Below are 26165 nucleotides of genomic sequence, written 5' to 3' on the forward strand. Positions count from 1 at the left end.
GACTCATCTCTTACTATGACCTGCTGTCCCCACGGCTTCTCTGCGAGCTTCAGCATTGTGTGGACATTAAGACAGAGGGTCAAGCCAAATTGTATGGTGTGTGGTGAAAAACAAAGATTAAATGAATGAGTTGTGACTTTCTAATCTGAACTGTAATGTTTGGAAAATGGCTTAACGAATCCAGAATCGCATAGATAAATGTGATTTGTTGAAAATGTAAAATGTAACTGATTTTTTTACTTCAATCTCCTATTTACAAGTTTAAACAAGACTTTTAAAGTTCTTGAATTTAATTTGGGTAAAACTTGTTGAGACGTACCAGTTCCAGAGGTTCAGACACCCCAGTAAATCATACTTGGTTTCCCCGTCTTTGTTGTGTTGGTTCATGGCCGGCATGGAGGCACTTTAAAACATTAAACATGCTGTGTAAATGATCTCAGCCCTGCTGCTCCTCTCTGAAATGCTTACAGCAGCTGCAGCCATTCATATCTGACTGTTGTCTTTTTCTTGTATGTGCTGTCCACCAGGGTGAGAAAGAGCCAGTTCCATTTTTTATGCAGACAGACTGCACAGTCACGTCCCAAACGGGGCCCAAGGCCTTCAAAATCCCACTGTCCATCCGCCAGAGGATCTGCGCCACCTTTGACACTGCCAACGCCAAGGGCAAGGACTGGCAACTCTTAGCCCAGAAACTCCACCTAGACCGGTGAGTTCTACACCGCTCCGTAACGTACCGTGTTCGGGGATCAGTTGGTCAAATCAGAGCAGGTACACAGCGTACCGAACACAGGTCGTTCAACCTTTTCACACTCGACTGGCTTATCACAAACCTCTGGGTGTTTTATGGAGATTTTAGTTGATAGGCCAACAAAGGTAGCGCACAGTAGATGGTAAAAGATACACTGCCAGACATTGTACAAATAAAGATGAGTGTGGGGTCTATCTATGCTAATTTCCCCTCGGTGAGTACAATGCAGACCTTCCGTTAAGTGAAATGATGTTTCAGGATTAGTGTTTTGAGCCATGTTTCTTTATTTTTTTGTACATCAGACTTATGGTCCACATACACATTACCATGGTGATGAAGAGGGTGATTTGGGTCAGCTTTAGCCTTCCTTGAGCTGGGGGAGCTCTATCAGACTTATCCCTATCATTTTACTACACTATCATACTCATGCTCCTGAGTATATGTAGTGATAAAAAAAATGTCAATTCTGGCCCAACCTTAAATGACTTTCCAGATAACTGTACTCCTTAAGGCTTTCTTTCAGTACTAACACAGTCAACTCATTTGTTTTCTGGTAATTGTTCTATCACAATGTGCATTGATGATGAGGAGAACTTGAGGTCTTTGCTTGTTCCTGTGGCACCAATATTTTCAGTGCCCAGAGACACTGAAGATCTTCCTCAGAGCTCTCCTCTCTGCAGCTTGACCAGCTTTGGATCGAGTCCAAAGTGACCAATAGTTGCAGCCCCTCTCATGTCAGCTCTAGGAAGGTGGCTGGGCAGCTGCAGTGGCACACTGCCCCCTGGTGGACTCGTTTAAAACCAATACAATGAGGCATTGCACCACATTGGCATGGCAACCGGCTCTCCGTTCTTCCTAAGCAAGTCAAACTTTAGTCGCTTTCAAATCCTCGTGACTCGTTCTGTTAATTTATTCCTAATTATGCTCTTATTTTCTTAAAAGGTCACAGCCTTTTGTCGTGGAACCTGTGAAAACAGATGGTTGTGTTTACGGCTTAAAGAAAGATAAAAACTAGTTTCTAAAGTCAGGCAAAGCAGCATTTAAGGATCTCTATGGTTATTTTCTAGTTTTAGATTCGTGCCTAAAGTACTTAAAGTTACGTTTCGGTAACACTTTATTTGAAAGGGGGTGAATAAGACTGTCATGACACTGTCATAAACATGACATAACTCCTGTCATGAACATGAATAAACCTTCATGAATATTTATGACTGTTGTCATAAAGCATCATTCGGTAAATTATGACACTTTTAATACAAAGTTGACATTATTCAAAATGTCTTTGTTATGACAATTTGACATTAACCAAGAAACTATTACTGATATAAATTTGTTATAAACGTATTACTGATTGCACTTTAAAAATTAGGTAACTTTATGTTATTAAAGGTAAAGTTTAAACAGTAAAAAAAATGTGTTTGTGTGTGGCTGATTTATTTAATATTTGTAAAAGTAGAAAAATTATTTTAGAGCTTTCCATGCAGCTTTACAGCAGAAACACTGAGGTATGATCAAAAGGTTCTGACCAGAAAAGCAGATTTTAAAGTCTGTCTCAACTTCTGTCTCACCTCAGAAGCGACAGTCACTTTAAAAGTTATTGTAAATCTTTTCTATATATAGATATTTGTTAAAATTGTCACTATGTTGTGACGGTGCCGGATGGGACAATCTGTGAAAAATAATCCAGCTCATCTACCTTCTCCCAGTGCTAACTAGAAACAACCAATCAGAACCAGGAGGCGGGTCTTAGCGTTGTCAATTATGCCCATTTGCTCACCACTCCCCCATTTGTTCTCTGCTGTACTACTATGCTAAGGCTAGTTAGCATGGCCACCGATAACAGAGGATAAATGTTTTTCATGCGGTTGATTGACAGCGTTAAGCCCCTCCTCCTGTCTCTAATTGGTCACTTTTGGTCAGTAGCGATGCATTTTTTCACATGACAATAGCAGCTCAGAGAGCTTTCACAGATTATCTTTCTCATATGTCACGACATAATGACAGGTAAAAGATTTTAGCAAACATTTTTTTAGAAATGTTGCTTAAACTTTAACATAACTAAGCAATAAAGCATGATCAGTAGATGTAATTTAAACGTCTTCATGTTACATCATGTAAAAAGTGAAATCCTCATCCCTCCGCCATGTTGTGCTCCCCCACAGTAACCTGGGCTACTTCGCCAAGCAGCGGAGTCCCTCCGCTGTCATCCTGAGCCTGTGGGAAGCTCGCCACCAGGACTCTGCCGACCTTGACTCTTTGGCCAGCGCCTTGGAGGAAATTGGCAAAATCCACTCCAAAAGCTCCCCAAAGGACCCGGACGAAGCGGATCCCGACCTCAATCACATAGAAGCGTGCGGCCTTTACGGTACGGCCAAACCTGCGGCGGTTCCGGAGGGCGAGGACTGCACTCCTGAATACACGGGCTGAGAGAAAAGGTCGGCCGGCTCTAACTGGCAGACCGACGCGCGTGTGCATGCGTGCACGGCCGCAGACAGACATGGCGCTACCTCTGCGGCGTGTCGGGAGGTTGTCTGTGAGCGGACAGTGGCAGCGGTCAGCGGGCCGAGCTATCACAGCGGGCCGAGGTGAACCAGCTCCTGCTGTGGATCTGCCCTTGTGTTTTAACGGATCTGTGGACTGATTGTAAATCTTTGTCGGCCTTTCCTCAGTTTTTTCTGTTTGTTTTGTTTTGTTTTTTCATCTTTTTGCTTTAAGTTTGTCTTTTGAGCATTCATTAGTTTTTTTTGCTTAAAATATAAAGGATTCTTTATTTCTTTAGTTTTTATTTTCAAACACACCCTCTCCTTTTTATCTCAACAATGAGGAATGACGTTTTGTATGTCCATCCTTTTATCCAGTGGTTCTTAACCTGGGTTCGATCGAACCCCAGGGGTTCGTTGAGTCGGTCTCAGGGGCTCGGCAGAGCCTCTGCCGCGGAGATAAAGACACACTTGTGTAAAGTCGTGATGACGCCCCGCTTTGCCATCACTTGCTGCAGAGGATCACGTTACATTGCTTAGCCAATCAGAGGATCACGTTACATTGCTTAGCCAATCAGAGGATCACGTTACATTGCTTAGCCAATCAGAGCTGCGGAGGAGCCCTGATTGAAGGAGCTCCACTCAGCATGGATTTGAACTTGTGTCTTTCAGCAAAACTCACCGTTTTTACCAAATTCTATAGTTTAAATCTGCTCCTTAGTCGCATCTTTTCGGGTTTGCTACTGCCTCTAGTGGCGTGGGGGTGGTAACACAACTAATATAATTACATTACTAAATCAGAATACCACAAAGTATTTTGTGTGTCGGCGGGGGTGAAGAAGGGTTCGGTGAATGCGCAAATGAAACTGGGGGGTTCGGTACCTCAAAAAAGGTTAAGAACCACTACTTTTATCATTTCTTTAAGCAGGATATTACTAACATCGTTGTGAAAGTGAACTTTAAAAGCCAGATATTCAAAAGTGATTCATTTTCTTATCCTTAAAAAAACCGTAAAACGTCTGAAAACCCACAGTTTGCATTATCATTTCCACCAAAACAGCATTATCAGCATTAAGCAACAACAGAATTTAAACTGGAGACGAATGAAAACAATAAAAAGAACTATGGCATAATGTGAATGAAGAGGTTTGTTCACTGTGCTGTTAGTTTGTTACAGTTTGGGAGGAAACTGTAGAACATCACTTCCTGTCTGGGGCATCTTATCACCTAATTACCATCATAAGCTCCCACAGTGGACCTCATATCAGGCACTGACACCTTTCAACTAAACCACCCAGCAAACACACACACACACACACACACACTCACGCACGCACACACCTACACACAGTGTAGACACTTTGTGTCTCGAGAGGCCATGTGTGAATTCTATCTGACAGTGGAATTCACTAGTCACAAATGCATTAAAGTCACAACAGCTGTAAGGGTGCAGAAACTAAAGAGGTTTTTAGTTTCTCATTTAAAAATGGCTCTAAAGAATAAAAACACCAAATCCAGATGACAGAAAGAAGGATGTATTTGACTGAATCCTGGTACACTACTAATGTTATTGCTGTTACACTCTAATCCAGATGACACCCACATGCATTTCTGTTGTTTGGTCAAGGGCTAAAACAGAAAACTAGTAGTTCAAATTGCATCAAATTCACTCCACACCACATCAGTGCAAGAATGACTGGTAGTTAGCAAGAGCAGGAGCTTGAAGACTCATCGGCTTATCTGTAGAAAGGTTCTCAGATTCCTGGTAATTTACTTCAGCAGTGGAAAATGGTGAACATAATGACAAATTGAAAAGGGTACACATGGTGTCTGGTGAACATCAGGTGTTTGCTAAGATCAACCAGACAAACTAAACACCACTAAGCCCTCTGACATGTACTAATAGATTCAAACAGTGGAACTCCTGAACGAAACCATTCAATCCATGTTGGCCACACCTCCAAATGTTTAATTAGTATTAACAGCCATCTGGTTCTTCTCAGCTCTCCTCTCATCTCAGTGGAAGATGGTTGATTATGGCGCAGGTAATTTCTGGTGCAAACGTTAGCAACCAGGTAAAATTTACTTCAACAGAGCTCCACGTCTCCAGCAAGCAATTTTTTCTCAATAGCCAATGTTCCAGACACTGTATGAAGTAAAATGTAGGGGCTGGTGTTTATTAGAAGTTCTTTAGTTTCTCACTTCCTGTTATTTTGCATAAGGTTGAAGGTCCAGTAGCTAATACAACTTATTGTCTTGTTTTTATAAAAAGGGAGAAACTTTTCTCTCTGTTTTTGTTCAGTTTAAAGTGGATGAAGATTTTAAAGTAATTCACATTTTTTGTGAATCCACCATGAGATGAACCATGTTTTGTTTTGCAAAGTCCTATTGTCTCACAGGTGTCCTTTCTCTTTCTGCAGTTATGAGGTTTTGTCTCAGAAAGTTAAAAGAAACCTAACTTTTGATGTTTCTTTCTACGTTGTTGTACCAAACACATGCTTAACAGACTCTAAGAATCTCAGCAGTTTCCCAATATCAGCCATGCTCATGTAAATCTAGTCTTGTTTTGATATTTCTATGCTACCTTTGTATTCTCCTGCTGACCAGCAGAATCATTTCACTGTTTTTTTTTTCAAATGAAGGTAAGCTTTGTTCAATTGTCAATAGTGTTTTTATCCAACCTGACTCCACATTGTGGCAGTAAACTACTTTGATGTTGTGAAGCTATTCCCAAAACTTCACTTTTCCTACATATGGGCTAGTTGTGGCTATAATTTCCATTCTGAGAATTTTTAGAATCCAGGGGTTTTTTTAAATACCAGTTGCATAAACATGGTAAGAAGCATGTTTATGTAATGGATGACAGTTTGAAGCAGACGGGAACATTTGGGTTTGTCCAACAATCCACAGCCAGTTTCACCTGAACCTCGGCTCACACCTGAACAGGCTCCTGTGTGACATCAGCAGGCTTTTGTTGAACCTTTTATAGTTCAACCAAAATGATACTTTGGATTTTTCAAGAGGTTCTGTGAAGTTGTTCTCAATAATAATTCCCTTAGCTATAGTTGGTTTAAACCCCCCATGTTGGCTGGAAAATCAAACTACAAAATTCCATATCAATGATATATTAGGAGGAAAAAAACCTGTGTTTCAGTTGTTTCAGCTAACATAAATGTTGTGACGCTAAGATTAAGCTAGCTAGAGACTACCAACTGATCATGAGTCTGCTAGGAAAAGACCTGGGAAAGGGCAGTCACAGCCCATCTTCAAAGGCATTCCACAATCAACAGTCTGCTGAAAAACACTTAAAACACTTTTGGTGTACTTGGAGTGTATCGATACACCCAGCAGCTTCAACCAACACATCCTTAGCGTAGCATAGTGGCAACTTATCATCATCCACCAGCTTGGATAGTTTACATCCACATTATTCCAAGGACGTTGTCCTCTTCAGTTGTAGTTGTTTGAAATAGCTAAAAAAAAAAAAATCCAAGTGGTCAGTCAAGCTAGCCGTTAGCGTTTTCTTTTTTCTTTCCTTTTTTCCCCTTTTTTACTGCATTTAAATTATACAAGTCATGACAAAAACAAACTGAATGAAATAGCAAGATTTATTTTGGCTAATTACAGATTTCAAATAATCAGACAACAAACCACAATAAAAATCAAAGATGGAAGAAAGTAATCTTTTTGCACCTTCGTTTATATGACAATGAATGAGGTGTCTGCTTTTTTCCCTCAGATAAGATCAATTATTGATAACAAACTTGTAACTGGTCAACTATCTCGCAATTTGAAAACATAAAATCTTCACTGCCTATTTTTTTTTTCACCCACATCAACATTTCTTGTGACTGTTGCTGTTGTTTTATTACTTATTTTTCCAGTGAAAATGACTCATCTGTATTAGGGAAATACACCTAAGCTTTTCATCAGCTGTTGCTTTGAACACATCAAATTATTTCTGACCTGCTACTGTACATTAGAGTGGTTTTTGTCCCGCTATGCTGGTGAAATTTCTTTAATTTCCTGGATCATCTCTATGCATTTTAAACAGATTATAGAACTGCTTTTGTATAATTTAAGTGAAAAGTGTGTCTTTCGTGGTTTCTTTCCTTCCCTTCAATCAACTGTGACTGATTTTTGTTACTCCTGCGGGCAAAAAGAGAGTTTATGTAGGAGCTAAGCTGCTGTTGCATCGAGTGTCCATACCCCTCGTCTCCTGTCACACTGTGCGTCCCCCCACCAGCCTGGACGTGTCCCAGTGACATCTGCTGTGTCTCATTATACCCTGAAAGTGATGCACACATCCTCACTGTGTACAACCCTGTGGTGTCTGATATAAACCTGTTTCATGGGAGGAATCGTTCACTGTCTTGTCAGCGGAGTTGGTTGGCCCCATGCTCTTCGTTGCTACACGCATGGCCTTCGGCTTCATATCACTATTCTTGTGCCTTGTTTACCTACTGTAAATGGTGAATGTTGTAAAGTACAGGTGATGGGAAGAAGAACAACGACGATGAAAAAGAACAAATAATCACGCTGACATACATTTAAAGGTATTAGTTGAAAAAGTATTTAAGATTATAATATTAAATAGGCTGCAGAGCTTTTCTAGTGCTGAACATCTACGTTTGGTAACGCCAGGGCAGCTTTGTGGTACACTATCTATAATTACGGACATTTTGGATGTTTTCTGTACAGTAGAATTTGCAAATGTATATGCAGCCTTTTGGAAATAAATGTACAGCTGAAAGATCATCTCGACTCTCATGTAATTTTGGGTCATTTTCCTGTCGTCTCACTCACGTGGTGTGAAATGATATGCAAATCTCAGAATTCAAAGTCAGATGGCATTACCTCTCATGTGGAAAAACAAGCGCATGGGACTGGAAACAACCGCTGATTCTTCTATGTTAATGTTGGGCTTTTGGAGCGTTGGGTGTGACGTGTAAAAACTGGATACATAGATGTGGTCTGGTGATGCTGTGATCATTTTTTGGTTATTTTGTTTCAAAAGAGAAATGTAGCTAAAATTTCAGAACTAGTGTGCAAATACAGACTTCAGCAGCAGCAAACACAAGGTTTCTGCTTCCGACTGTAACACAGTTCCTGTGTGAAAAAGGAAAAGTTGCTATTGTTATACACACATTGAACACTAAGAAATTCATTACTGTGTTGCCCTTGTTATTGACCTTTAGAAGGATTTTACCATTATTTGTGACATTTTGTACCAAAAAGGTTGTGATATTGGCCTGACTGACTGTGCTCTCAGTTGGTTTATTGATTATCCGTTAAATTGAAAGCAGTGTGTTAAATGTAATGAATCTCTTTTGGATGTCGTTTGTGGTGTACCTCAAGGATCAGTTTTAGGACTCACACTTTTTACTACTTAAATAACTAATATAAGACACACATGCATCTATCCATATTGATGCCAATGATGGTATTTGTATCAACCCCCCTTCAGTAAATACTTTGTAGAACCACATTTTACTTCAGTCAAGTCCAGCTGCGGGTCTGTTGGGTTTCAGAGACTAATATTTTGCCCGTTCTTTGAAAAACACCTTCAACTCAGTCAGGTTTGAGTCCTGTTTTTATTATGAAGAAGGCCGTCTGTCCTGCAGCTAGATGCATGACTGGTCCCTGAGGTCTGCTGAGATAGAATCATCTGGCTCCAAAAAGCATAGTGGAAATGTCAAAGGTCAGTTCACATCCATCCTCGCCATGCTGAACAGAGACACAAACAAAAACTCTGAAGATCCAAGTGACAACTTTCTCACAATCTTACAAGCCAAAAGCAGCTGTGCTTTCTATAAATATTTTTATTTGTTGTTCTCAAGCCATAAGATCTAAAGTATCAAAGGAAAAAAACTGTCATTTATTTTTGTGTTTTTAACACAAGGTCCACGTATGTGGACCAATATATATATTTCAGAATGAAACAATAACATCTCATGTTAAATGTGAAGCATTCAATTTTGAATATTAATTGTACTCTCAGAAAGAGTTGGCCTATAAATAACAAGAATAAAAGTTAAGCAAAAATGACAAGTCAACAAGAACTTTTCTTTTTGTTGGCTTTTGTTAGAGAAAATTTTGGTCCTTCCAGTTATTGTTGATATGCAAACGCTTTGACGTACTAAAGGCTCACAGACGTTCAGAAGTGTCTCATCACGTTGGAATGTATCAATACACCCATCAGCGTCAACCAACACAGCTTCAGCATATCATGGTGACAACTTATCATCTTCCCCCAGCGACGGTTTGGAAAAAACTGCTAAGGTAGCCCTTTTTTTACCGTGTATGGTCTGAGCTTAGCAGTTTTTTACCGTGTATGGTCTGAGTTTACGGTCTAATGTTGGAAGACAACCCATGCCGCGCCTTTTTATCAGTCTGATAGAGTGGCCCATTATGAAATATCAGGAATGTGTTATCTCTCTAATCTGTTCTGCCAAACCAGTATTTCTGGTAGAAGAATCCTGGCTTGTTTGACGTCTACACCAGCAGTTAAATATGTTAACAAACGGAAGAGGAAGAAAATATTAATCCTAATTAGCTGTACTCAAAAAATACAAGAACATCATAATACAAAAAGGAGGTGTAAGGATTCGGTTTTTGTGTATGTTTCTAGTTTATTGAGTTTCTGTGTTTTTGCGGCTTCCCCTTAATAGTCTCCAGCTGTCGCTTGTTTGCTTTGATTATCTCCCTGTGTATTTAATCCCACCTGTGTCCCCTGCTCCCTGTAGGATCCTTGTTGTGTCTTGTCATTTTGGTGTAGTCCAGTCTAGTGTGTTACCAGTGTCTGAGCACCTTGCCTCATTGCTCACCGGTGCTGCCTGGACGTCTGTACCCTTCATTATTCATCATTATAAACATCATTTACTCTTCAACCTTGGTCCACTGCCTCTATCCTCACCACTACCAACAACCAACTCATGACAGGAAGAATGCATGTAAACATGACTGTTGGTGTGAGGATCACACAGGAGTGAAGACACTGGTGTGGAATTAATTTGCTGGTACGGAGTGATGGAGACTCTAAAGTCTTCATGACTTTGGAGATGAGAGCTTTCATTTAAAAGAAATGCCTGTTAAACTAACGGCTCCTGTGTGAAAGTCAAACAGACCATCCAGTTCATGGAACCTGAAGCTTCAGGAACATATGAGGCTGTTTAGGACAAAAACTGTTTTGTCTCACACACTATTAAAGACTCATACACACGCACAAAATACTAAAATTGCGGATATATACTACTAAAATATCAAACGCACACAAAGCATGCAGACATACTATTCTGAATGATAGTACACACACACACACACACACACACACACACACACACACACACACACACACACACACACACACACACANACACACACACACACACACACACACACACACACACACACACACACACACACACACACACACACATTCAACCTAACAATGGGCTGAAAGAATGACAATGAATGAATGAGGAAGAGATTTATATTTTTCTGTGTGAGAGATGTCACAGAAGAGGCGCAGCTTTGGAACCAACGTCACTGCGTATGACGTTTACGTCTCTCGCAGACCAAAACAAACGTTATTGCGGTGTTTTTATTATCTACCGCAGTGAAGTTGTTTTCAAGTTGGATATTGGATATTCGCGCTCCGCGGAGCAAGCGGCGTTTAGCTCAAGGTTAATCCCATTTATGAACGCTAATTTCGGCCAGCCGTTCTCTATCGCTCCCCCTCAGGCACTCAGAGGTTCACTTAGGGACCGTCAATTTCCAAACCAAACACTTCCGTCAAACAGATGTAAATAATAATTCATGCTATTACATGAGACACACTATCCTCTTTTAAAATTTTACATCATATTCAATATTTTAAATAATTGTAATATTAAATCATGTTTTCACACACGGCTGTGTGATATTTTAATAGTGGATGTGCAATTTTAGAATTTTGTGTGTGTGTGTCTTTAGTAGTGTGTGTGAGACAAAACATAGTTTTTGTCCTAAGGAACACTTCCAAGTCTCACTTAGTATGCTCCATAGGAACAAAACAAGTCCACAAATTATTCATGACAGGGTTTCTTAAAGAAAAAGAGTCATAAACAGCTGCATCCACGCTGCACCAACTTTGATACTTTCCTTCAAAAGTCCCTTTTGACGCGGTGCCTCCAGTGAAGCGCTGCTCATGGAGAGCGTTCGGTCGCAGGCACAGAGCCGGTTTAATTAGCAGCTTCAGTTGTAGATTTGTTTAACATGCTTCAAAAACATTAGAGGAAACGGTCGTGATTTCAGCTAACCCAACATTGAGTGTTGTGAAACAAGCAGTTGGGTTGTAAAATAAAAACATCCAGACAGTTGAGGGATCAAAAGAAATGAAGGATACACGTGGGCAGAAAAGAGCCAAGATTATTCATACTTTTGAATAAGTATGAATAATTTTTTGGAAATTGTTTTTTTTTATTCAACCAAGACATTTGTTTCTGATTGGAAATCCGTCCATCTGTCCATCCACCCGTCCTCCTTTCATTCCTTCCTTTATTTCCTTCTTTTCTCTTTCTTTCTTTCCTTCATTTCTTCTTTTATGTGCTTCTTCCTTTAGGCCTCAGTCTTCAATGAGGCTGTCACCGGTTCAAGTGCCTACCCATTGACCTTTGCTCCCTCTCACAGCCCACTTTCCTATCAAATAAAGACCACTGAAGTAAAAAAAAAAAAGAAAAAAGTACAGAAAAATGTGCCAAACTTACTGACATGTTTTCCTTCAAAAGGTTCAGGGCCTGAAACAGAAGGAGACTTCTCCTAGACTTTAGACTTATCGTAGTCAACGGTTACAGTTTCACGGTCTTATCACTTGATAACTTTCACCGTCTTGAAAAGGAACATGCTGGTGTTCCTCAGGTCCAGTAGCAAAGCGGGAAACAAGTAAGTTTTTCAGGGACATAAGACTATTCATATCATTCTATTTTTTGTGTGAATTAATATTTAATTCAAAGGCTATAAGAAGCTTCTGGACAAAGAAGAAGGTTGATTTTAAGGACAGCAAATTCTGGGGGACAGTAGCCACATCCTCGCCCCTTCTCTATAGATCTTCCCCTGAGGCAGCCTACTTTTAGAATAAAACTGCAGACCGATGTATTCAAGACAAACACAAGGTGCTTAGTGTGTAAAACAGAAAAAAAAGGAGAATAATGTCAGTTTCAAATTCAGCTGGGAGTTCAGCTGAAAGACTGATAGAGATTTTATTTTCATCAATCTAAAGTAATTTTATTGCTTTATTTTTGCTAAGAATTTCTTAAATTACATTTAAAATCCATCCTTGTTTCGAGTTGATTTTTGTTCCCTGACTTGACATTATTAAATATCAGATGTCAGATATGGTTATTTATTTGATATACATGATGTTCAAAGCTGTGCCTGAAATACATTTCAAACCACTGAGGCACAAGGTGCCATTTTTCCAAATGAGCTCCTGACCCCAGACCTGTGCACGCCTCTGTATGTATGTATCTACCTATATGTATATAATTTTTCTTTGATAACTCGTAGATGAGTTAGAGTGAATTAATGTGTCCCTGAAGAAAACTGTCCTTTCAGTTCCTCAGAAAAACATATTTTCTCCATATCGTCGGCGCCGATCTCGCCGCGGATCCAACGGACGGAATCGGCAATGTAAATTCAAAAATTCATGTCTTATCTTGGAAAAAGTAGCTCGGAGGTTTGGTTTCAGCCCCTTCGCTGGCCTTATCATCAAAAGCACACGTTCAGAGAGAGTTGCAGGGGTAAACAGAGCAGAAATTCACAGCAGCAGCAAACTCTGAGTGATTGGGCGAATGAAACTAGGCTGTAAGACGTAGAAGAGGACGGCAGTGAGTGAAACGCAGGCATGCAGGAGGACTGCATACTGTCCATTACATGTGCCCAGTAGCCCATGAACCCAAGAGTTCCTCAGCTATGAGAGCAATCTTTGAGCCCGCAGCATGACCTCAACCACTCAGAACTGTCCGACCATTTCGGCCAGAGCTGAGGTTGCCATGATTGGCAGACAGGAACGGTTTTATTTCAGCCCTCACCAACATGTTCTTGTCACCACAGCCCATTACTTCCTGACACTCTGCATATCCATGCTCTGCAGACAACCGCTTAATAGATAAAGGCAAACTTGCAAATACAACCTCTGTTAAACTCTACTGACAAATAAAACTGTAAAGGACAAGTGGCGTCTTTTTTTATCACTCTGTAACAATCGATTCTTCATGAATGATGAGCAGGGAACATTTTTCAGCGATTTGTTGTTGAACTTTCTCAAGTACACGTTTCTCAAAACGTTGACGTTGTGGGAATCCTTCCATATGTTTCTCAGTAGCTCTGTTTTCATTGACCATATAAGTGCACAATTTGACATTTCACAAATAAACTTGCTTAATGGAAACACATTAAGTTTAAAAAATTCAAATCCTAGTTCTGTAAAACTCTCTAGATGTAATTTCTCAAGATTACATCTAGATGTTGCAATCTTGAATGAAGCAAACCTTGTTTTCTTTCTTTCTCATAGTTTTAATGATGTCACACAAGGAAGCAATGAGTTTGAGACGTTGCCTTACAATGAATCTGCAAATATGTCTGCAGTTAATTCAGACGTTGTGACTCAATCGATCAGACGCTTATAAAGCCCTTTCATCATTGCAGGGTGTTTGCTTAATGGCATAGTAATCTCAGTAATCTTTAAAATATGACTGGATCATGAATTGCTGTTGAATAAACTGTGATGGGAGAGGAGCAGCGTATTCCTGGATAAAAACTGTACCTGGATCAAAGACAGCAATATGTTCAAATAGATGATGTGATTTCTGATTTACTAAGGGTGACCTGTGGGGTCAGAGGTCAGTGATGGGCCCTAAACTGTTTTTTACACTACATAAATGTATTTAATGTATCTACGTTGCTAGCATTTATTTTATTTCCTGATGATGTCGTATTGTATCGTCATGGCAATAGTGTTAAGTAGCTTCTGTAAAAACTAAAATGTCAATAAAGTTTGCACTAAAGTATTAGATCCACTGAGATAATTTCACTTATACCATCGGAAAAATGCCATGTCATAAATTATAACTATATTATAACTTGTAAGTTTTTAATCAGTTGCAAGAAATTATTGACTTGACACAAGATCCCATTTCTTCATGAAAACATACTGGTAAGATACTTTTGTCTTCAATTGTAGTAAGACATTTGAACTAGAAACTGGATTAAAAATACTCTGTAAGATTTTGAGTTTTTGAAGTGTACATTTTCTTTCCTCGAGCTGCAAGAGCTCCTGCTAAAAAGTCAACTTTCCAATTTTCTGAGGCACAACAAAAAATGTCACGTATGTAATGAACAAAGACTCAGATTCAACTTTCAATCACAGAAAAAGGTTATTGATTTTCAGTCTATTGAGAAAATATGTAAGGTAGGGCTAGGAGTAGAGCGTGTTCACCATCTTTTTGAATAGATATGTTCAGGAATTGGTTATCTTAGTAAGGCAATCCCAGATCATTCTGGATAAAGGTTCTTAAAATGTCTGGAAAATGGCAGAGTCATAAAAACCTTTCGACAGAAACCATCCAGGATGCCAGCACCATCATGGCTGAACGTTTTTACTGATATCTTAAAATTTAGTATACACAACATCTGCTACACCCAAAAGCATCTGCAAGATGGACCTAGGTGACCCCTGAACACATTCCCTGTCTGTCGAATCACCTGAGAGGATCTCATGCCCAGATGACTATTGATATGCATCTTCCCTCCTGCATAATACATTGAGATCTTCCATGTCTGTATGGAGCAGTGGGGCGTATTGATTAAAAATGGTCTTACTCTGTGAATGAGCCTTTGTGGCAATATATCACGGTGACGTGACACTTTCTCATTGGCTGCCACCTGAGGGCAAGTGTATCTGATAGCAGTTTGAAGCTTTGGACATTTCACTCAAAATAGCACACTGGTCAGACCAGAAACTCTCTGGTGACCTGTCCAGAGTTTATATCTTGTAGGAATAAAAAAGTATTTGGTAAAAATTGTAATGAAGTACTCTTTGACTAATCAGAACATCTCATTTAATGCATAATCAAACAGACAAAATATATATGATTAGTGCAAATTTGTGTCTTTTTAAAGACTGAAATAATTTTTTTTTACAAATAAATAATTACGAACAACCCCCCCCCCCCCCCCCCCCCAAAAAAAAAAAAAAAACTTTATAAAAACAATGCTGGCAATAAGTTTCACTTCAACATAAATTGTAGGTTTGTGGCTGTCTATCACTTCTTTGCTGAAAACATCGTGGTTCTTCATGTAAAGTAACTCACGGTGTGTGGAAAACAGGCCGGGTGGATGTTTCTGGGCTGCTAGGCCCCGCCCTACAATGACGTCACCTACAACTATCACCTGAGACAGAGCCATAGCAGTAGACGGCGTTAGAAGTTGGAAGTGTCTAGAAGTGTCTTTAAGTGAGTTGTTACAACTTTGGAAAAAAAAAAAAACATGAGCACTAAGGTAAGTTTGTATTTTCCATTTTAGTGACACAACCCTATACTTTCGCTACCTTTGGTTTGAGGTAGATTTTTAGTTTCTTTCTGTCGCCGGTCATTAAAGTTGGTTTTTCAACACTTGAGCGTTTTTAATTAGAGCCGTAATGGATTTAAACAGTGACGGTTGTGTTAAAGCTTATTAACAACGCTTTTAAGTCACAGTGCCGACGTGAAACTAGTCCGTGTTCAGAGTTCAGACATTAGAAATGTCTTTTTATGGGTAATAAAGTTTTAACGGAGCCCTCTCGCGTGTATATGCCAGGGCTTGTCCTCTCCGTCTTTACGCAGGTGTGACATTTAACAAGTAGGCTCCTCATTCATACCTTCGCTCAGAGAAAACGGGGAGCTGCACATTGACTGTTATTTTATTTCTTTTTCTGATGTTGTTTTGGGATGGAAGGGAAACATTAAATTTGGTATTGGCTTTATAAGTGAAAAGCTCATTATTCATGTGAAGACGTAAAAAAGCTCAAACAGTTTTCCTATTTGTTGCTGTCTAATTAAATCGTAGTTTAAAACATCTGGGTTTACAGCTCAGCTGTGTGTTCTTTCCTTCTGGCTGAAGTCAGAGCTCCTCGCAGCACGTGCTTTTTTACAGGTAGGACGGCGCGCGCACTTCCAGGGATTTAGTACCTGACGTAATGACGTTCAGGGTGTGTACAAAGGCACGACTTTGCTTTATTTGGTCAAAACTGGTTGAGAGTTGCGATGCCATGGCAACTAAGTGTTTCTTAGCGTGGTTGGCTGTGATGTGTTGTGTTGTGTTGGCGTAGCTGAAGGAAGCTCTCTCCCTCACCTACTGGGCTGTGGCTGGCCAGTTGCCTGGTGTGAGCTAGTGTTGCATCATCGAGCTGGATCAGGAAGTGTCTTATGTGAAGGATACAACTTTATAAACTGACTTACCGCAGGTTGTCTTTCATTAACCTGTTTTTTTTTTTTTGTTGTTGTTTTTTGTTTGTTTTTTTGCTTGAATAAATGGCAAAACTCCCTAATTTCCACATTAATGATTTCAGGCAAGCGGTGTCACTGAAAATCATTACTTGGACAGAATTAATTTGATAAGTAGATGGATATTTATATTACTCAGTTCTGTTAATTTTAAGCCGTTTAAAGTCTTTTTCCCTCCTCACCCCATCAGATCGAATCGTGGCCAGTGGTTTTAAAATAATATGACTATGCAGAAAGGCTGATTTAATCAGGCTAGCTGGTTCAGTTAAAGTTGTTGTTCCACAATCAGTGGAATAAGGCCTGAATAAAAACCTGAGGTAAATGTATATTTACCTCAACTATAATTTCCATATCTATACAACTCATTTCAAAAGGCCTTTTTTTTTCCCTGTTCAGAAAACTGTTTCATTCAGCCTACATGTGTCCTTTAGTAACTTTATCCATATATATTTTTTTATCAGCAGTGTGACTGTAGGGAAAGTGGAAGATAACCAGTTTAATGTTCTCCATATTTAAACTCTAGAATGTCCTGTGTGTTTCTCTAAAGATTATGGTATGGTTTTGAATTTGTCTCTGCCGTGTTTGTGTGTGTGCGTGCATGAGTGCGTGAGACCAGGGTTGCATATTTTTGTCTGAGGCATATCAGAGAGGATGAACTTCAAGTCCCCACACTCCTCCTTTTCTCCTTGGAATTGTCTGATCTCAAAGTAAACAGTGGCAGGAAGACGGGTGTGGCAGGGGAAAGGATTCTGGGCTAAGCCTGGTTAATCAGGGGACAAGGTTCAACTTGTGGGATTTTCTAGAGCCTTATTTGGCTTATTCTGTGTGTCCAAAGATGAGTCAGTGCGACTGTAACATGGCTTAAAATTTGAAACAAGAATAAACCTATTGAACATGTTGTGTTTTCCAAGGTTTTGTGGGCTTCCTTAGCTGTTCTCCAGTTGGTGGTAGCCTACGCACGGCATGGTGTGAAGACGGGTCGGTCTGTTTCATGCAAAGAAGACATGGAATACCTGCACAACGGCATCTGCTGCGTGAAATGTGAAGCCGGTAAGTAACAGAGGCTGAACGCTTGAGCAGAGCTGAACGCTTCACCATAGTAGAAATTAATATGGACGTTACTTATGTCTTTCAGGTCAGTATGTTCAAACCCCCTGCACTGAAACGGGCAAGAAGGGAACATGTGAGGAGTGTGACTATGGGACGTTCACGGAGCACGCCAACGGACTGAAACAATGCATCAAGTGCACCCAGTGCCCTCCAGGTAATTCTTCCTGACAGTTTGGTGCTATTGATTAAAAGGCCTGTAGAGGAAAATCAATGCCGCACTCTGAGCATCAGCTCTAACTTAACAAGGCCTGTTTAATGCTGCTCTCAGATCAGGAAATAGTCAGGAGGTGCTCTCACACCCAGGATACGTTGTGTCAGTGCAAGCCGGGGAGGTACTGCCATCCAGACGAAGCATGTGAAATATGCAAAAAGTGTTCCAGGTGAGGAGACAAGTGATCTCATTCATCCAGCTTTTACTCAGAAACACTCAGTGATGCTGTTGCTAGGGTCTTTGCCATTCACTAACCTGTTCCTCTGCCTCCAAACTAGATGTAACAGCGATGAGGAGGTGGTGAAGAACTGCACATCTACCAGCAACACTGAGTGCAAGAAACGGCAGGGCAAATCCAGCCCAGATGCAGGTAGTTTTCTGTTCAAAACCTTCCCACAGATCAGCGTAGCAAACACAGCCTCTCCACCTGGTTTCTCACCTATTAATAGTCTGACACTGTAGGGCAGTGGTCCCCAAACTACGGCCCGCGGGCCGGATTCGGCCCGCCTCCACATTTGGTGCGGCCCCCTGAACAATACCAGAGATAGATTAGATTTTTTTTTTTCATATACCGTATTTTCCGGACTATAAGCCGCTACTTTTTTCCTAAGCTTTGAACCATGTGGCTTATATGTGGATTTTTCTTCAACCACCAGGGGGCTCTTTAGCAGGAAGTGAATCATTGGAAGTCAAAATTGAAAATAAAAGAAGAAAGCACCCATTAAAAATTAGGAATTAGGTTTTAATAGGGAATTGAAATTTGAGAATGTTGATGCTCAGTTAAATAGCATTGAGGGGAAAAATATTTTCTGTTTTTTTTTAAATAATACTGGGATCATTATGAGAATTTGAGGTATAGATATTAGGATCCAGTAGATGTCAGTAGTGCAACAATAATGGATGCAAGCTGCCGTTGAAATCTGAAGAAGAAGAAGGAAGCGCCCATTTTCATTTAGCACATGCTAGTATCAGACACGAAGGATCAGCACTTTTACTGTTACAGTTACCGTTCGGAAACTACCGTAATCAGTTCAGTTAAATCTGAACTTGGCAACTTCTCTTTTTCAACCGTAATAAATGTGATATTCAATTGACCTGTTATGACTCAAATTTTGGGTGTCCGCCCCCCTCTGCTGCGTGCTGCTGCATCGTTGTGTAAAATCTAGAGCGGCAGAGATATCTGCGACTTATAGCCCGGTGCGGCTTATATGTGCATGTTTACTGTTTAAAAAAAAAAAAAAAAAAACTTTGGGGTTGCGGCTTATAGACCGGAAAATACGGTATTTATTTAATAAATATTGTTATTTCCTGGATTTTTTCAGAACTCAGAGTATGTTATTTGATTGTGCTTTCTGGAAAACAATACATTTTTCCATTTAGGCACTCCTGTAATCGTCTCACTTTTTCTGTTACAAACTGACTCCGGCCCCCCACCAAAGAAGGGAAAAGTTATGTGGCCCTCACAGGAAAAAGTTTGGGGACCCCTGCTGTAGGGAGATTGATTCACACCAAGATGTTTAATTTCTCCTCACAAAAATGTTGCTAATGTTGTGTTTTCCTCCTACCAGACACTGCTCTGACTGCAGGACTGACTCTGTTTTTTGTGGTACTTTTTCTTGGTTTGGTCATATTTATCTTCATCTTCTGGAAGAAGAAATGGAGAACAGCAGGTAGGTTTATTAAATTAGTCTTTTATGTATTCAAACCTTGGAAGCTATAATATTCACATATGTAAATAATAATAGTAAAACAACTGTTCTATTTTGTCATAGACTGTAAGTCAGTTGTTGACCACAGTGCAGCTTGTATAGCTGGTTTATCATAGCTCCAGGTTAATGACTGCAGCAGTCTGACCTTTCTGTGGAGCAGAACCAGGTTTCTCCATGAGTCCCTCCACTCCTGTCACGCCGCCATCCACTAAAGTTCTTCAGAAACTATACATATGGAGCAGATATACATGTGTGAAGTATGGGAAGCCATTTGTAAATTTACTTTGTAAAAATATTTTCCATAATTTTATTTACTTCACCTGACAGAAAAAAATGGGTTTTCATTTTTCAGTCATATTTTTACCATTATACATAGAGGTCAGCAAAACCTAGCTTATATTTTGACAATCCACCTGTGCTTATTGCCAAGCTAATCTGTATATTAGCTGAATATTCTACTAGCAACCTAAATATTTAGTAAGCAAGGTCAGAGAAAGTTGGGTCCAAGCTAAATATTTTGTTTGGTAATTAAATGTTTAACTTGGAAAATAAACGTATACTTTGAAATTAAATATTTAGTTTGTGAGTTAAATATCTATTTTGGAAGTATGACATTTATAAATGTGTGAACAACATGGTAAAAATATGACTTTGAAAAATGAACCCCTTTTTCCTCCATGGCAGGCTAAATAAACCAAAATATTACTGTTCATTTTTTACAGTGTAACCTTACAAACGACACCTCACAGTAAAATGCAATTTTAACTATGGCAATCATATTTTTTATGACAGCATCCTTGTTGCATGTATGGGACTATGGGTCCCAACCACTATGTTTGAACTGGAACTGAACAACAATAGGCCTCATTAATGTCTACATTATTTACACAATGAAATGGGACTTAAAAAGGATGAAGTACATTTTATATAGTTGGCTACATAAAACGAGTATATTCTACGTATCATACAATCTCCTGAGTCTCCTGAGGCATTCCGTCTCTAGAAAATGTCTGCCATCAGCAGCATCCTGGCACTGCCTTGTCTCAGTGTTATGCAATGAATGAGTTCCCAAATGTTGCACTTGTCATTTAATTCAAAACAATAAGTTACGAGTGTAATGTTTGGATACAACCTGGCTCAAAGACGCCATGTTTATTATCCCTTTGCTGCCCAGACAAGTGAAGAGGACTCTGGCTAATAATATTGGTATTATATAAATAATATTGATAGTAGTATGATTGAGGTATGAACAGTTCACCTTTACATTTAGTAAGAAGTGTGAAATGCTGGCCACACCTGACTGAGTCATTGCCGACTTCAAACCTGCCACAGAACCTGTTTGTCTTTTAATCCCACAGTGTGTGTTTTATTATCAGAGCAGCACAGACAATTTCTTTTTCATAAATTATTAGGCATAACGCTTCCTTGGAATGTAACACCCCAAGTGAAAACAGTTCTGTTTATGCCTTCTAGACTGGGTGTGTGCCTTTTAAGGCTTCCTTAATCACTATAGGAAGCATCTGTGGTATCTGAGAGTTTGGATGAGTCACACCAAGTTACCCAGCATGACCGTCCTGCTACCAAAGTCAAAAACCGTCTGTGTCTTTAACTTGATGAGGCCAATAAGCCTCATCAAGGTCAAGCAGTTACAGATAACTAATCACTTACGTTTTCAATCAGACATGCCCTCATGTAAACAAACTGATACAGTAGAAATGTGTTGTTACTCTGAGAATCTGTTTGGTTTCCTTGTGTCACAAGCCTCACTGACATTAAGCTGGTTATACTGGAYTACAATGGATGAGTGATGGTGTTTTCATGCTAACAATGTCGGTGCCATGGCAACTCGCACACTTTATACTTTCTGCTTATGCAACATAGATGAACAGTAATCCAACAGACCAAACATATTTTGGTCATCAGCTGATCTTCGTTTGAAAGATGGCTGCTGGTTTTTCTCAGAACATTTTTCCTGTTCAGATTCCATCATTACAACAAGTTCGTTTACTTACACTAATATCTGTTCTCTCTCCTCAGATTCCAACAGTTTCAAACCGGTGAGTTGCTTTGATTTGGTCTCAAAATATTGACAAAATAATATTTCTTGAAACTGACAAATGTCAAGTGCATATTTGAATATGCTTCCCTTTCAATATCTCCAGGGTTATATTTCAGTGAGCAAGACTCACAGCACCAATCCAAGCACATATGTAAACATATATAAACCTCAAGGAAAGGAGGAGACAATAAATCTGTGTGAAAGCAATCCCAGCTCTGCCAGCAGCTCTCAGCACAACCTAACTGACCCCGCTGAAATGCTCCCCTGGGAAGACCCCAACATTAGGGTGAGATTAACCGCTCCTCTTCACCTCTTCTTCACCCAGCCTTCTCGCTCTCATGTTGGGTTTCTCAGCTCTGCTTCCGCTTTCCTACAAAACAAACCTCAACTGTCTGCTTCTTAAAACCTGCAGCTTTTTTCCACTTTTACCTAACATATATGCATCAAATAGTATTCATCTTTTAGGAATTTAACACCTTGTATAATGAAGTACACACAAACAAAATTATTCAACATAAATAGTGGTTGACCTTTTTCAGTAGAAACAGAAATTTTGCTGCACGGAGCAACTGGAGGAAATAAGTCGCACTATTTGTTGGCCAATGTTATTGACCTCCCTTACCCCTCTCCCTTCTTCTCCTTTCTTATTTAGCATTCTTAATGTTTTACTTGATGAAATAATGGTTTAACTAACTAAATCAACCTATTAGGACAAATCCATACTAAGTGTCTGCAAAAGATTTTTGTCGTTTAAGCTGTCCATCCAGATGGACTCGACATCCTTGGACACCAGAAACGATCTTTTTTTCTTTTAAAAGATTTTTTGTCATTAGTGGTCTTTATTCAGCAGTAATCTGACAGGAAGGGGGCAAAGATATGCAGCAAAAGAACCGAGAACAGAAACACAGAACAACTGCATCAAGGTATACGGGATGCCCGCTCTAGCCACTGCGTCATGCAACGATCATTTATGAAGCGGATGGATAAAAAAAAAAAAAAACATTTTGCGATGCGAACTGTCTTTTTTTCTTTTCTTCTTTTTAGACGATGTTGACGCTTCATCTCTCTCTCTAGCCAACATGCGCCTCACTCACAAAAACAAACATACCTTTCTTTGTTGTTCTGTGGCAGTGTTGGAGTGCCACCAATTGGCTTGGCATACCTACTACACCATTTCCTGTGATGCTGCATCCTGTTGAAACACATATTTTGTCTGAATCATTTACAAGAATACACTTCTGTGTGGACAGAGCTCTGCAGTCTAGGCAGTTTTTTTTCTTCATCAGTATGGCCTTCAGTCATATTAAGATAGTAATAAATTAATAACATTTTGCAGCCTTAATCTGTGCTGTTTACTGTAGTGAGTATTTTTCATAAATCTGTTCCAGCTAAAGTCAGTTATCTAGATCCCCTCATTCCACTACTGTAGCTCACAGCCTGAGCTCATGTCAGCTTCACCCTGGCCTCCAGCTGGCTTGGGCTGCGGCACTCTGTTATTAACCTCAGAGTCTGACTTGTTCTTTTTTCAAGCAGACCTCACAGGACACTGTTACTTATTAATGGTAGAATATCAAATCTGGACTCTCACATAAATACACACCTATGCTTTTAAAAAATCAGTTTGGTACATTAACCTGTGTTTCTGTGTGTTTTAGGAAGACGTGCCATTCCCCACCCTCATTCCTAAGAATGGTAAAAAAAAAATCTGTTCATGTCATATTCACACCCCTATAACTTGCCACATATTATGTTGCAATCAAAAATGCAATGCAGCTCATTGGGATATTTTGAAGTTAGAACAACACAAATTATTGTTTCAAGTGGAAGATGAAAACGAATCTCAGAAAACAGGATATTGCATGTATGCAGCTTCCTTTACTCCGATGCAATAAATAATCTTTCAAATGAAAATGTACTAGCTTTTGTTAAAACCTTTCTGGTTCATTATCACTGTCAAATACAGCTTAATACTGTAAAATGGCAATTGGATGTTGTTCAGACACTAACTAAATGATAGCAAAGTGCTTCTAGTATTATCCTTGGAATGTGCTGAAAATGCATCACCAGGCACTTTGGCTGCATTATGACCAGAAGCATTTGGAAACAAAGCAAAACAGGGATTTTCTTTCTGCAATATAATGCAATGTTTTCCTCTCATATAGTACCCCTTTAATAGACATTTGTGGTTAACACACAACAAAAAGAGGCAAACTGATATGAATGCTTTTTCAAAGCTTTGTAATTAGACACTGACTGCCAGGTGTTTGAAGCATCGCCTCCTTTGTTTCCAGGTGTCGAATCTCTCACGGCGTGCTTTGAATTCTTTGAAGAGCTGAACGTGGACTTTCACAACAGGTTCTTCCGTAAGCTCAGCATAGAAGATAACAAGATCAGAAGCAAAGATCATCATTCTCATGAAGACCGGATCCATTATCTGCTGGCTTACTGGGTGGAGAAGAAGGGGAAAGAAGCCAGTCTAAACGACCTGCTGAGAGCTTTACTGGATCTTAACCAAAGAAGAACAGCAGAGACAATCATGGACAATGCTGTTAAGAAAGGTTACTATGAACTTGAGAGTTTTTCTCTGGGAGATGATTAAATGAAGAGTATTAAGTGTTTTTCATTTTATACTACAATGAACAATGTTACTGTGAGTTGTGAAAATGCTGTAAATACTAAAAATGTCTTCTAAGACATTTGACTTTGCATCACAGCTGCATCTGATGCCTTGAAACTGTCCTGTCCTCCGTCTTCAGAATGGTGTGTCTAATTCCGTTTACAGCTGCTGTTAGCTCAGCAGAGTGCAGTACCACCAGATGTTGCTAACCGCTGCTGTTGCTAGTCTGGTGGAGCTGCACTCTGCCTAGAATTTGTCTATATTAAGTTCTGTCTCTAGTATTTGTTTTTATATCTGTATATTTATGTTGCTCTTTTGATTGAAAATCCAGACCGAATAGAATGTTGTGTTCAGGGTGGTCAATGTTACCGTTTTTTTATTTCTCATGTACATTTTTTATATTACATGGTGAATGATGATTCAAAGTGATTCCTGAACATTTATTGAAATGTTTGTGATCTCATGTATTTATGCACTGAAAACAGGTTTAATTTATTATATCATCCTTTTTCATCCCTGTATTGTATTAAATGTTTTCCCAATCATGAGGTGCTTTTGTTAGGCTTAATTTCTTTTTTGAGATGTAATTTATTATCCTCAGGGGCTCTTAATAATAGCAAAACATTATAGAAGATCAATTCTTATTTTGTTCTGTTTGACATTTGACTGGAGTTTGCTGAAGCTTAATGTACATATTTTTCGTCCACATTTTCTATGAAGTGATGTTCTGTTTGTCAGCTGGTTCTGATTGGATGTATCGGCTTCAGTCTATTCTTAGAATTTTTTTACATACATTTTTCAGTTCTGATAACTTGCTGTTCATCTGTGGTTCAGCTCATTCTGATATAAAGATGAAAGAAACACAAAGCGTCTTTTCCTCTTGTTTGTTACATTCTGCATTCACACCACACCTGTTTAGGCCACTGTAAGCCAACTCTTGTTCATTTATCTAAACCAAAAAAGTGACTTCTGCTTCTTAATATTGATTTACAAAAGTACTGGTTCCACTGGCAGATATTTTAGTACACTTGAAATGAGACAAAGCATCACAGGAATAATCCAACTTTTTTTAATGTACATTTTATCATTTTTGTTTATATCTAAAAGAGCAATATTTCCACTGGCAGATTTCCCTTGCGAGACATTTTTCCCATTATAAGTGAAATAATCTACCAGTTGAACTAGTACTTTTTTAATCAATATTTTTGGAATTATTGACTTATACCAAGCTGTTGCATCTTGCTGAAAAGTTACTTGTATGTTTTGTCCATTTAGGTGTACTAAGATATTTGCACTAGAAACTAAATACTATGACTTTGTGTTTTTTATGTGCAGTAATTATTTTAGATCCTGTCATTAGATTAGGGTATTTGTTCTTTTTTGTCATATTTCACCCCATGAAAAAGACATCCTTTACTTACATGTTTTCATCTTTAAATCTTAAAGATAAAAATAAAATGGTGGTTCTTTAAAATGACAAAATTTTATATAGTCATGTTACAGTTATAGCTCTGAATGAGTTTTATTTTGCTGGCTAGCGAGGAAAAGATGGCTCTTTAGGTTGTAAAGGTTTCAGACCCCACTAGTCCTTTGATAAATTCATGAATACTGAACAGAATTATAAGTGACACTGGCCACATGCAGAGCACTTCCTCATTATGTGACCTTTAGCGTACCCTCCACAGCTGCACGTGCATTGCAGAGTTCGGCA

At 39.3% G+C, this 26165-nt stretch overlaps 2 protein-coding genes across 3 annotated transcripts in view; both read left to right on the forward strand.

The window, feature by feature from the left end:
* Positions 1-3678, forward strand: part of unc5db (unc-5 netrin receptor Db) — a 227829-nt gene extending 224151 nt beyond the window's left edge. Inside the window, exons 15-16 of the mRNA XM_017306901.1 lie at positions 528-706; positions 2911-3678. Coding sequence (XP_017162390.1) covers positions 528-706; positions 2911-3175 — 444 coding nt within the window. The 3' untranslated portion in view covers positions 3176-3678. The remainder of the gene's footprint in view (positions 1-527; positions 707-2910) is intronic.
* Positions 3679-15662: 11984 nt separating this feature from the next.
* LOC103469561 (tumor necrosis factor receptor superfamily member 26-like) lies at positions 15663-25321 on the forward strand. 2 transcript variants are annotated; one of them, XM_008417311.1, is made up of 10 exons: positions 15663-15765; positions 17660-17798; positions 17884-18012; positions 18127-18238; positions 18348-18439; positions 19638-19739; positions 21816-21835; positions 21941-22123; positions 23493-23529; positions 24129-25321. In XM_008417311.1, the coding sequence occupies exons 1-10, from the start codon at positions 15754-15756 to the stop codon at positions 24434-24436; spliced, it is 1134 nt and encodes a 377-aa protein (XP_008415533.1). In that variant the 5' UTR covers positions 15663-15753; the 3' UTR covers positions 24437-25321. The 2 variants fall into 2 exon arrangements, with proteins under 2 accessions (XP_008415533.1, XP_008415534.1); XM_008417312.1 differs by lacking the exon at positions 21941-22123.
* Positions 25322-26165: the final 844 nt, after the last annotated feature.

This window comes from Poecilia reticulata, linkage group LG9 (assembly GCF_000633615.1).
Source record: "Poecilia reticulata strain Guanapo linkage group LG9, Guppy_female_1.0+MT, whole genome shotgun sequence".
Classification (NCBI taxonomy): Eukaryota; Metazoa; Chordata; class Actinopteri; order Cyprinodontiformes; family Poeciliidae; genus Poecilia; species Poecilia reticulata.